Source organism: Conger conger, chromosome 7 (genome assembly GCF_963514075.1).
Source record: "Conger conger chromosome 7, fConCon1.1, whole genome shotgun sequence".
In the NCBI taxonomy this organism is placed as follows: domain Eukaryota; kingdom Metazoa; phylum Chordata; class Actinopteri; order Anguilliformes; family Congridae; genus Conger; species Conger conger.
Window position 1 is genome coordinate 6,509,317 of NC_083766.1, and position 12,111 is coordinate 6,521,427.

Here is a 12,111-nt window from a genome sequence, read left to right on the forward strand (position 1 = left end):
CTCGTCTGGTCTTCAACCTTCCCAAATACTCACACGTCACCCCCCTGCTTTCTTCCCTCCACTGGCTGCCTGTCATGGCTTGCATCAAATTCAAAACATTGGTGCTAGCCTTCCAAGCAGTTAAGGGGTCTTCCCCAGCTTACCTACAAAAAATCATCAGACCCTACACCCCTGCCAGACCTCTTCGTTCAGCCTCCACAGGCCGCTTGGCACCTCCCCCTCTCCGAACCTCCACCTCACGCTCACGACTACTGTCTGTTCTGGCTCCACGGTGGTGGAACGAACTCCCCGTTGAGGTCAGAACTGTACAATCTCTCCCCACCTTCAAGCGCAAGCTGAAGACACACCTCTTCAAGCAGCACCTCTCCCCATCCCTCCCTACCTCCCTGTGATCCTTAATTGTTGTCTTTGTGATTTACGTAGTGTTTCGGTATTTTTAGTTGGCTAGGTAAGCAGTATTTGGATAGTTAAGTTTGGTCACGTTTGTTTATTTGTTGTTTAAAAAAAAAAAAAAAAATAGGCCCTGGTCCTTATCTTTGTTGCACGGGTAGCAATTGAAATTGTACTTCCCTCTAGGGTCTTTCAGCGCACTTAGCCCTGGTTATGGGTATGCACTTTGTTGTACGTCGCTCTGGATAAGAGCGTCTGCCAAATGCCAATAAATGAATGTGCATTTCATATGCGAAAGAGAAAACTTAAGGCAACAAGCCCCTGGAACAAGTAGCAGCTAAAGATGGCTACAGTACAGGCCTGGCAGAGCACCACCAGAAAACATACTTAGTTCCCATGATGTCTATGGGTCACAGACTTCAAGCACACATTGTATGCAAAGGATATTCAACAGAGTGCTGAACATGACTACTTTAAATTACATCACATTAACTTGATGGTGCCCTGGAATGAGGGGCTAGGTATAAGATGTGCTGTAATTTCTACATTGTGAAACCAAAGTGTATTCTTCAAATGGTTCAGAAATATTTCAACTGACAGCTGTTACTTCACCACTTAATTTAAATACTTGCACATTTCACTAATATGATACAATAAAAATTCGACACTCTTGTGCACGATGTCAATTGTAGCCTTTGACTAAATTGTCCCATTTCAAGAGTTGCCTGACATGCTAAGTCTTGCAACCTTTAACTGCATTTCATGTAAATTAATTGCAATTACTCTTTAGCCATGTGTGCTTTAGAAACATGGAACATTTCAGATTCACTCCAGGCAACTTGTGGGTCATCTTAACTGATTAATTGCCTGCCACATAACACTCACACACCTTTTGTGGTCACAAACATTCTAAGGAGAGTTGTGTTATTGCATATACTCTAGTGAGGATGGCATGACAACAGTGCATCACCCTTGTATATAAATAAATGTCACCAGCACACAGATTGTCAGATGCTGCACAGCAGCAAAAGGAGCTCAAGGATTCTTCCAATTGCACTTTTGAAAAAGATCAGTTACTTATTTATATTTGGGATATTACTCAAATATGAAATGAGGCCAGCTGTTCAGTGCGCATTATATTTGGCTGAATTCTGGAATGAAGGCAATCCTGCGTACAGTACGATACCTGTAAATAGGCATTTATTACAGTGTGGTCAAAAAGATCTTTTTCAGGCCTGATGAAGGACACAAAGAAGCATAGTGTCTTTTTTCTTGGACTGCAAAGAGACCCTTTGATCTACTATAGTTTCAACGTCTCTTTGTACCTGTGACGGAACATTATGTCAGGTGTGCAAAGGAATGTCTTCCAATTTTACTGAATTGTACCATTTAAATTAAGCAAAATAAATTAATTATATTTGTTGCAAACCTTAAGGGTCATTTTTTTTTTGGTTAAGAAGGAAGTGATCTATGGAGGAGGGCAATGTTTCGTCTGGACAGCTCACATTCTTACACCAGCAAGTCTATGTAATACAGATGAATGCAGTTGTGGTGACAGAGGTAATTGTGATATTGGCTACAGCATTGTTTTTTACCTTCATGAGTGGCCTCATGTTCTTCATTCTGTGGAGCAAACCAAAATTCAGGGAGGACTCGCGTTACATCCTCTTTGCCCACATGCTCATCAATGATTCTGTTCATCTAATGGGGACTATAGTGTTGTACTTATTTGCCTTGGCATTCCTCCATATGTCTAAGGCCATCTGCTCCATCCTGGTACTGATTACTGCAGTCACTTATAACAACACCCCACTCAACCTGGCTGTGATTTCACTGGAGCGCTATGTGGCCATTCGCTTCCCTTTGCGTCACACAGAGATCGCCACCCGGAGAAGGACAGCGATCGCTATTGGACTAATGTGGTTCATTAGCTCTATTAACATCCTCATTGAGATAATTTACATTATGGCGCTTGATCCCCACTTTTTCACTGCACCCATATTTTGTATACGGGAGCAGATGATAATTGAGGAATGGCAGATCACCTTCTACAGTGCGGCAAGTTTTTTTTTTCTTGTGTTTGTGGCTCTGACAATCCTTTATATTTACATTAGTATAACATTAGTAGCTAAATCAGCTTCCACAAACAAGGATTCAGCCAATAAGGCTCGCAAAACTGTGCTGCTCCACATGTTTCAGCTGGGACTATGTATCACCTCTTTGCTGTTTGCAATGTTTGATGCCCTGATTGCAAAGACTGCCACTGCCTTGTATGTGCCTCTGCAATTCTTGAACTTTTTTTGCCTCCTTGTTCTTCCCCGATGTCTGAGTCCCCTCATTTATGGCCTGAGAGACAGTGCCATCCGGCCACTTTTCCTCAGTTACTTCAGATGCAACCCCACCAGACTCAAGTAACACACTATGAGGGTTTAAATGTAAAATGACATTTGTCAAACCATTTATACCTTCACATGTTTACTGGAATAACTGAGGTGAGATGCATTTTTCCAGAAGACCAAAATAGTGTCCCATGCAGGCTATAATAATACTGCAGCTCAGGTCCAAATGTTCAGTTATGATTTTTTCAAATATGTATATTGTTTAATTCCTACATGGTTCACCCAAGCCAGATGTAACATTATTCAATTAAAGCTGAAAGTCTGCACTTTAACCACACAGTGATTGCTTTATTTCAACTGTTTGTTTGCTGGAGTACAGAGCAAAAATGACAGAAAATGTGTCACTGTGCAAATACTTACGTCTGCACTGCATACTGTAGTGGCCTGCACACTAGACAGGCATTGAATATACAAGGCAGTTGCATTTCTGGCAGTGGCCAGATAACCTCATAGCTAGATTGATTATTTTCTAGACAGTCTAAACAAAATGCAGATCATAGCATTCCTATGTACAAATACACAACAGTGAAATGGACAATTATAATTATAATTACACCAGAGAAATTCTAAGTAGACAATCAACATTATATGGATGTTTCGTTTGAGAATGAACACTGACCTCATCACACAGCCAGCTAAAGGCAGCCCATTACACAGGTTTTCATTGACAACCTATTACGATGCTCATGATAACATTTAAATTGAACTGCACAAAACAGAATACAAGCACAAGTAATCTTGTACTCATCAAATTTATTAAGTCAGGTCATGTCATCTCACTATCCATCACCTATGTATATTCAATAGATAGACAAAATAATGTGACAGTGTTATCAATAGTTATATTGTAAAAGGCAAACACAACACATTGCACATAACTGTGGCATTGTTAGTTAAACTAACTCAGATCCTCTGTACCATTAAAGCAGCAAGAACTGCAACTGCGCAACAATATCATTTGGAGGGTCGCAAAATTTCTTGATAGAGGATTCTCTGAGGAGCAGCAGATGAGACATGAGAGATAATGAGTACAACTTTTAGTGATGTATCTTTGCCCTTGTGTTTTCTTTTCTCTTTTTTGAGGTATGGAATTATATTTAGATTATGAGGTTATGAGGATCGACTTGAGAATTCAGTGTATGCAGCCGAAAAAATGCCACTTAGACTGAGCTCTGTTAACAGAACAATGGACCGCAGGCTGAAATTAGACAAGAGGAAATTCTCAACAAATACTCAGTAATGTATACTCAGAGAGTTGTTAATGGTTGGACCAGTGTGCCAGGACATGTGGTTGAAGCACGGTACTGACAATGATATAGTTTTAGGTCTTTCACTTTTGCTATTCATTTGTGTGATTGTTTATAAATTCTTGCTGCTATTTTTTTTTCTTTTTGTACGCTTTATTTTTTCTATTGATTCTCTTGGTTTTACTGTTATGATTTTAAAACTTTTCTGTGTTTTTTATATATTGCTTGCTGTTTTATATATTGTTTGATTGTTCTTTATTGTTTGTTGGCCAAATGTTTCTTCTTTCTTTTCTTTGATTTTGTCTTAGTCTATTGGACTAAGACAAACACTTCACGACTTGATTTTGACACTACATGAAACTTATCCTAAGATTGTGGCAATGTGGTCACATTTGTCCAGACCCATATTCCCTTTGAGCTCACAGGTGTTTGATGACTCTATATTAAATATTGGGTGTTTTAAGCCTAAATTAATTATTTTGAGGTACAAAAGTAATAATTTGCTTCTCATCTATTTGTGTGAGTAGCAGTTACAATATTGTATTACCCTTACTCAGCGGGCCAGACACACTACACAAAGTTGCACAATATGTTCTGAATTTGAACTATTGCAAATTTGCCATCAAAATACTGCATTTCGACTTGATTTTCAATCATCTGTAAAAAGGTGATTACACTGTAATGTATATTACTTAGATGCCCCTTTCCATGGTTGTTTTCAAATTCTTAAATATATAGTCCATTTATAACACTTCACTTGGTATTTCTTTGACTTATAAAGCCTTCTGGTGATGTAGCCTATTCTCTTCAAGATTTAAAGCGTTGTGTGTTCAGAGATGCTGTTCTGCATACTCCTGCTGTAATGTATGGTTATTTGCGTTACTGTCACCTTCCTGCCAGCTTTGACCAGTCTGGCAACAGAACTGCTGCTCGCTGGATGTTTTTCATTTTTCACACAATTCTGACAAACAATCATTGCAAAGTCAAAGATCACATTTTATCCCCATTCTGATCGTTGATGCGAACATTAACTGAAGCTACCGTATCTGCATACGTTTATGCATTGCAGTGCTGCGACACGATTGGCTGATTACATAATCACATGAATAAGTAGGTGTACAGGTGTTCCTCATAAAATGAGTGTACAACTGAAGAACCTTCGTACACAATATGGGAATCCAACTCATTAGGTTACAATATATGGACATTTCCCTTACCGACATACTACACCACTGCCAGTAACTGCATTTATTTCTTCTGTGTGTTTTTAATGTGGTTCTCACTCAAAAACTTGTTCTGAAATCTGTGTTGCCTTTGTCACTGAATGCTGACTGAGGCCTGATGCATCCAGCCAAACACCCTGCATTACACATCTACAGATGAACACAGGGCCTAACTGCACCCACAGCTCAGGCATGGACATTAATAATAAATTAGTGTTAATGATGGGGCAGGGGACCTACAGTCTGCAGAGGAAAAACATTGTAATGGCACCCTGGAGCTTTCTCTGTGGGGGCACCTTACTCCTCACATGACATGAGGCCATGCACAGAGCAGGGACCAGTTTACTCTGCCATCTTCCTGCTCCTGTTACATCATCTGGTCAAACACAACACTGAACTGACAGGGCTTTGCCTATAGGTCTTTTATCACAATAAGTACAATATTAGCATGTACATTCAGTGAGCACTTTATTAGGTATTTATTAGACTTCTTTTTTAGACTTATTGGTCTTCACACTGGATGTTTTTTTTTTTTTTTTTTTCAACATTCCCTGCAAACTATAGAGACTGTTGTATTTGAAAATCCCAGGAGATCCGCAGTTTCTGAGATACTCAAACCACTTAGATCACATTTCTTCCCCATTCTGACATTTGATGTGAAAAACAGCTGAACCTCTTGACCATGTCTGCATGCTTGTATGCAGTTTAGTTGCTGCCACATGATTGGCTGATTAACTATTCACTTGTATGCAATTTAGTTGCTGCCACATGATTGGCTGATGAAATATTTTCATTACCAACCTGGTGTACAGGTCTACCCAATAAAGTGCTCAGAGAGTGTAGATTATTATATGTGTTTTAAGATGCTGTAGCCCATCGACTTTTGACAAGCAGGTTTGACACGTTTTGTGTTCAGAGATGCTCGTCTGCATACTGTTGTAATGCGTGGTTATTTTCTTTACTGTCACCTTCCTGTCACCTTTGACCAGTCTGGTCCTTCTCCTCTGACCTCTCTCATTAACAATGCTTTCTGCCCACAGAACTGCTGCTCACTGGATGTGTGTGAAAATCCCAGGAGATAAGCAGGTTCTGTCTGGCACCAACAATCATTCCACAGCCAAAGTCACTTAGTTCACATTTCTTCCCCATTCTGACATTTCGTCTGAAAAGCAGCTGAACCTCTTGACCACATCTGCATGCTTTAATGCATTTAGTTGCTGCCACATGATTGTCAGATACAATATTATAGTTGCATTAACCAGCTGGTGTACAGGTTTACCTAATAAAGTGGTCACTGAGGGTATAAATAGTGGGCTCAAGAATTATTGATAAAAATGAAGAAAAACAGCTTCCTCTAGTAAACAACACAGGTAATAATCTATATGCTATGCATATACTGTATATATATTTTTAAGCAATCAAATTTTTTTCTGAAAACCATAGGTGCCAAATTTATCGGCATCCCTGGTTTAATACTTTGTGCAGACACCCCTGGCAAATATGACAATCATGACTCTTCTCCTATTACTTGTGATAAGGTTATGGACCCCCCTCTTTAATTCAGACCACAGATTTAGATGGGATTTAAATCTGGAGACTAAATGGTCATTGCAGAACATGGATGTTGTTTTCACTCAACCCTTTCCGTGTGGATTTTGATATGTTTGGAGTCATTGTCATGACCAAGTCTCTGTCACATTTCATGCTTGTCATGTCATGTTTCATGTTTAGTTATTGTCTTAGTTATTTTATTGTCATGTCATGTATTATGTTAGTTTAGTTTTGCCACGTTTTTATGTTTTCATCCATCCATCCATCCATCATCACCCGCTTATCCAGAGTCGGGTCGCGGTGGCAGTAGGCAAAGCCGGGTATCCCAGGCGTCCCTCTCCCCAGCAACGCATTCTAGCTCCTCCTGGGGGATCCCGAGGTGTTCCCAGGCCAGGAGAGATATATAATCTCTCCAGCGGGCTCTGGGTCTCCCTCGGGGTCTCCGCCCAGTTGGACGAGCCCGGAAAACCTCCAAAGGGAGGCGCCTGGGAGGCATCCTGATCAGATGCCCGAACCACCTCAATTGGCTCCTTTCGATGTGAAGGAGCAGCGGCTCTACTCCGAGCTCCCTCCGGATGTCCGAGCTCCTCACCCTATCTCTAAGGCTGAGCCCGGCCACCCTACGGAGGAAGCTCATTTCGGCCGCTTGTATACGTGATCTCGTTCTTTCGGTCTCTACCCAAAGCTCGCGACCATAGGTGAGGGTTAGGATGTAGATCGACCAGTAAATCGAGAGCTTCGCCTTCCGGCTCAGCTCCCTCTTCACCACGATGGTTCCGGTGCAACGCCCGCATTACTGCTGACGCTGCACCGATCCGCCTGTCGATCTCACGCTCCCTTCTACCCTCACTCGTGAACAAGACCCCGAGATACTTGAACTCCTTCACTTGGGGCAAAGACTCGTTCCCAACCCGGAGGAAGCAATCCACCGTTTTCCGGCAGAGAAGCATGGCCTCGGACTTGGAGGTGCTGACTCTCATCCCGGCCGCTTCACACTCGGCTGCAAACCGCTCCAGTGCGTGCTGAAGGTCACGGTCCGATGAAGCCAGCAGAACCACATCATCCGCAAAAAGCAGAGATGCGAGGTCACCAAACCGGACACTCTCCTCACCTTGGCTGCACCTTGAGATCCTGTCCATGAATACCACAAATATGACCGGCGACAAGGGGCAACCTTGGCGGAGTCCAACACCCACAGGAAACGTGCTTGACTTTGTGCCGAGAATGCGGACACAGCTCTCACTTTGGTTATACAGGGACCGGATGGCTCATATCAACTGCCCCGGTACCCCATTATAGGAGCTTAGTCTAATACTATAAGCTACTGAGCTGCCTAACCACCGGGGAGCCTGGCTGACGCGCTGCTATGTTACTTGCGATATGGCTGTTGTCGGTGTGAATAAAGGTAGTCCGACTGCTGTCTTTCAGGTGCGGAAAGTGTCCATTTATTCCTCCATGGTATTATTATGACTACAGCATGACATGGTTCAAACACAAAACAAAAGACGCACCAAACATTTCATCGCTAGCTTATCATAGCGTACCGAAGCGGTCAAAGACCATTGCAACTTCCGGGGTCAAACACCTGTTGCGCTCAGGTGAAGACAACACCTATATAGACTTCAGGTGAGCCCAGGTAATGTGTCACAGTGACACCCCATGGACACAAAAAACCTACACCTCAATATAAACACAGAAATAATCATCAGACCAGATTTGGCTCTTACACCCACACTCCTGCAGTACACCCCACAGGGTTCCCTGGGGGACACGGTCGAAAGCCTTCTCCAAGTCCACAAACTGGATGGGCAAACTCCCATGACCCCGCCAGCAACCCTGCCAAGGTAAAGAGCTGGTCCACTGTTCCACAACCAGGACGGAAGCCACATTGCTCCTCCTGAATCCGAGGTTCGACCGTCGGTCGGACCCTCCTTTCCAGCACCCTAGAGTAAGCTTTCCCAGGGAGGCTGAGGTGTGTGATACCCCGATAATTGGAGCACACCCTCGGGTTCCCACTTCTTGAAAATGGGGACCACCACCCCGGTCTGCCACTCTACAGGTACTGTCCACGCGACACTGAAGAGGCTTGTCAGCCAAGACAGCCCAACAATGTCCAGAGCCTTCAGCATCTCAGGGCGAATCTCATCCATACCCGGCGACTTGCCACTGAGGAGCTTTTTGACTACCTCAGCAACTTCCGCCAGGGATATAGGTGCAGATTCCCCCGAGTCTTCTGGCTCTGCCTCTTCCACAGAGGACGTGTTGTTCGGGTTCAGGAGCTCCTCGAAGTGCTCTTTCCACCGCCCGACAATATCCCCAGTCCGGGTCAGCAGTTCTCCTCCCCTGCTGAAAACAGCCTGAGACAAGCCCTGCTTTCCCTTTCTGAGTCGTCGGATGGTTTGCCAGAACTTCCTTGAGGCCAACCGAAAGTCCTTCTCCATAGCCTCCCCAAACTCCTCCCATACCCGGGTTTTTGCTTCGGCGACTGCCGAAGCCACAGCGCTTCTGGCCACCCGGTACCTGTCTGCTGCTTCAGGGGACCCCCGGGCCAGCCAAGCCTGAAAGGCCTCCTTCTTCAGCTTGACGGCCTCCCTCACCGCTGGTGTCCACCAGCGGGTTCTTGGGTTGCCGCCCCGACAGGCACCGATGACCTTCTGGCCACAGCTCCTGCTTGCCGCCTCTGCAATGGAGGCTTTGAACATTGCCCATTCGGACTCCATGTCCCCAGCTTCCCCCGGGATGCGTGAGAGGTTCCTCCGGAGGTGGGAGTTGAAGACCTCGCGAACAGGGGCCTCCGCCAGACGTTCCCAGTTCACCCTCACTACACGTTTGGGTTTACCGGGTCTGTCCGGCAGCCTCCCCAGCCACTTGATCCAACTCACCACCAGGTGGTGATCAGTTGAAAGCTCTGCTCCTCTCTTCACCCGAGTGTACAAGACATACGGCCGCAGGTCTGATGATACAACCACAAAGTCGATCATCGATCTTTGGCCTAAGGTGCTCTGGTACCAAGTACATTTATGAGCTACCCTATGCTCGAATATGGTGTTTGTTATCGACAATCCATGACCAGCACAGAAGTCCAATAACAAAATACCGCTTGGGTTCAGATCAGGCAGGCCATTCCTCCCAATCACCCCCCTCCAGGTTTCTCCGTCATTGCCCACGTGAGCGTTGAAGTCGCCCAGCAGAACTATGGAGTCTCCGGGTGGCACCCTTTCCAGGATGCCGCCCAGTGACTCCAAGAAGGCCGGATACTCTGAACTGCCGTTTGGTGCATAAGCACAAATGACAGTCAGAGCTTTCCCCCCAGCGACACGTAGTCGCAGAGAGGCGACCCCCTCATTCCCTGGGTGGAACTCCAACACAGTGGCTCTCAGCCGGTGGCTTGTGAGTATCCCCACACCCGCCCGGGAGTCGTGTCATGTCACCTTATATAGTTCATTCATGTCAAAGTTCCCAAACTTGTTATGTCATGATTTATGTTTGTTTCATGTTATGTTTTCCCGTTCATTGATTAGCATACACTAAGATGAAGATTCGACTAAGATTAATTAAGGCAATTTAACTTTATTTGATTTTATTTACAATAGGGGTGCCAATCATTTTGACACCTATGATTTTCAGAAATAATTTAAAAATGATTATTGAATAAAAAAACATTGAAACATGGAAGTAAATGTATTGAAATTGAAGTATACAGTTTTTCTATAAGATATATATTATGATATGTGTTATCTGCAGCCATTTTTCTTCAAGGTTGCCAATAACTCTGGAGCCCACTGTATATAATTGTTCTTTTGGCTCTGTACTCCAACACATTCGATTTGAAATTAAACACTGAATATGAGGTTTAAAGTGCCTGTTTGTCCTTTTTTTGTTTAGAGAGCAATGCTCCTAATTTCAGGAAACAATCGTAACCAGTCCACATGAACATGATCAATCCCCACCTCTTCATTAATGAGCGTGCGTGAGTGAGAATTGTGAATTAGCATAATTGACACCCAAAAATGCCATATCAGGCTAGGAAAATCCATTGAACCCATTGCCATTGAACCCCCAAGCTGCCCATTTTATATGCTGCACTGTAGGTGGGCTCCATCATATAGATGGTCAATGGGATCAACAAGAACACGGGATGTAGTCTTCCACATAGTCAGCACCTGATTGGGTGGCCTGACAATACAGCGTACCTTTAATACATTTTTATTCCTCCTAAATAGTGCACGAGTGCACCTTAATATGTTTATGAAAATATTTGAGGCAAGAAATAAGCTCCTATTTGATCTGCAATGCTTAGTTTGAAAGTTTGATCCAGGTTTTGTGAGCCTGTTGAAAGTAGCACAGCACTCACTGGACTCATCATGCTCTGCAATCCTCTTCATAGAAAATAATGGAATGTGTTGCTCACATGATTCTTACAGCAGGTCAGATCCACTCGTTAATTTTGTTCCAACCTGCCATTATTGGCATTTGGCAGAGGCTCTTATCCAGAGCGACGTACAGTTGATTAGACAAAGCAGTAGACATTCCTCCCCTGGAGCAATGCAGGGTTAAGGGCCTTGCTCAAGGGCCCAACGGCTGTGCGGATCTTACTGTGGCTACCGGGATTAGAACCACCAACCTTGCATGTCCCAGTCATTTACCTTAACCACTATGCCACAGGCCGCCCAGCCGAATGTGTTTGTAGCCAAAGCCAAAGCCAAAAACTGAAAAATTCCTGATTGTTGAAGTCACTCACCCGATTTGAATCCAAATGAATGTGCATTTCATATGCTAAAAAAACTCAAGGCAACTAGCCCCTGGAACAAGTAGCAGCTAAAGCTGGCTACAGTACAGGCCTGGCAGAGCACCACCAGAAAACATACTAAGCTCCCATGATGTCTATGGGTCACAGACTTCAAGCACACATTGTATGCAAAGGATATTCAACAAAGTGCTGAACATGACTACTTTAAATTACATCACATTAACTTGATGGTGCCCTGAAATGAGGTATAAGGTATAAGATGTGCTGTAATTTCTACATTGTGAAACCAAAGTGTATTCTTCAAATGGACAGCTGTTACTTCTCCAGTTAATTTTAATACTTGCACATTTCAGTCCTAATATGATACAATAAAAATGAAAAACACAACTCTACACTCCTATGCATGATATCAATTGTGGCCTTAATCAGTCTTTGAAAAATGTCTCATTTTAAGAGTTGCCTGACTAAAGACATAATGTCTTTCCATGTTGCCCTGACCAACATTACAGGGAATTTATGGACCCGCTATAGGCCTAATATTGCCTGGAGTT

The 12,111-nt window shown here is 43.6% G+C and overlaps 1 protein-coding gene across 1 annotated transcript; it reads left to right on the plus strand.

The window, feature by feature from the left end:
* The first annotated feature begins 1,989 nt into the window (after nt 1–1,989).
* LOC133132421 (odorant receptor 131-2-like) lies at nt 1,990–2,805 on the plus strand. The gene has a single exon (XM_061247864.1). It carries the CDS (start codon nt 1,990–1,992, stop codon nt 2,803–2,805), a length of 816 nt encoding a protein of 271 aa, XP_061103848.1.
* The last annotated feature ends 9,306 nt before the right edge of the window (nt 2,806–12,111 follow it).

Bases quoted from the DNA above. Each gene is read 5' to 3' on its own strand.
- LOC133132421 (XM_061247864.1), top strand. From the start codon at position 1,990: ATGAGTGGCCTCATGTTCTTCATTCTGTGGAGCAAACCAAAATTCAGG.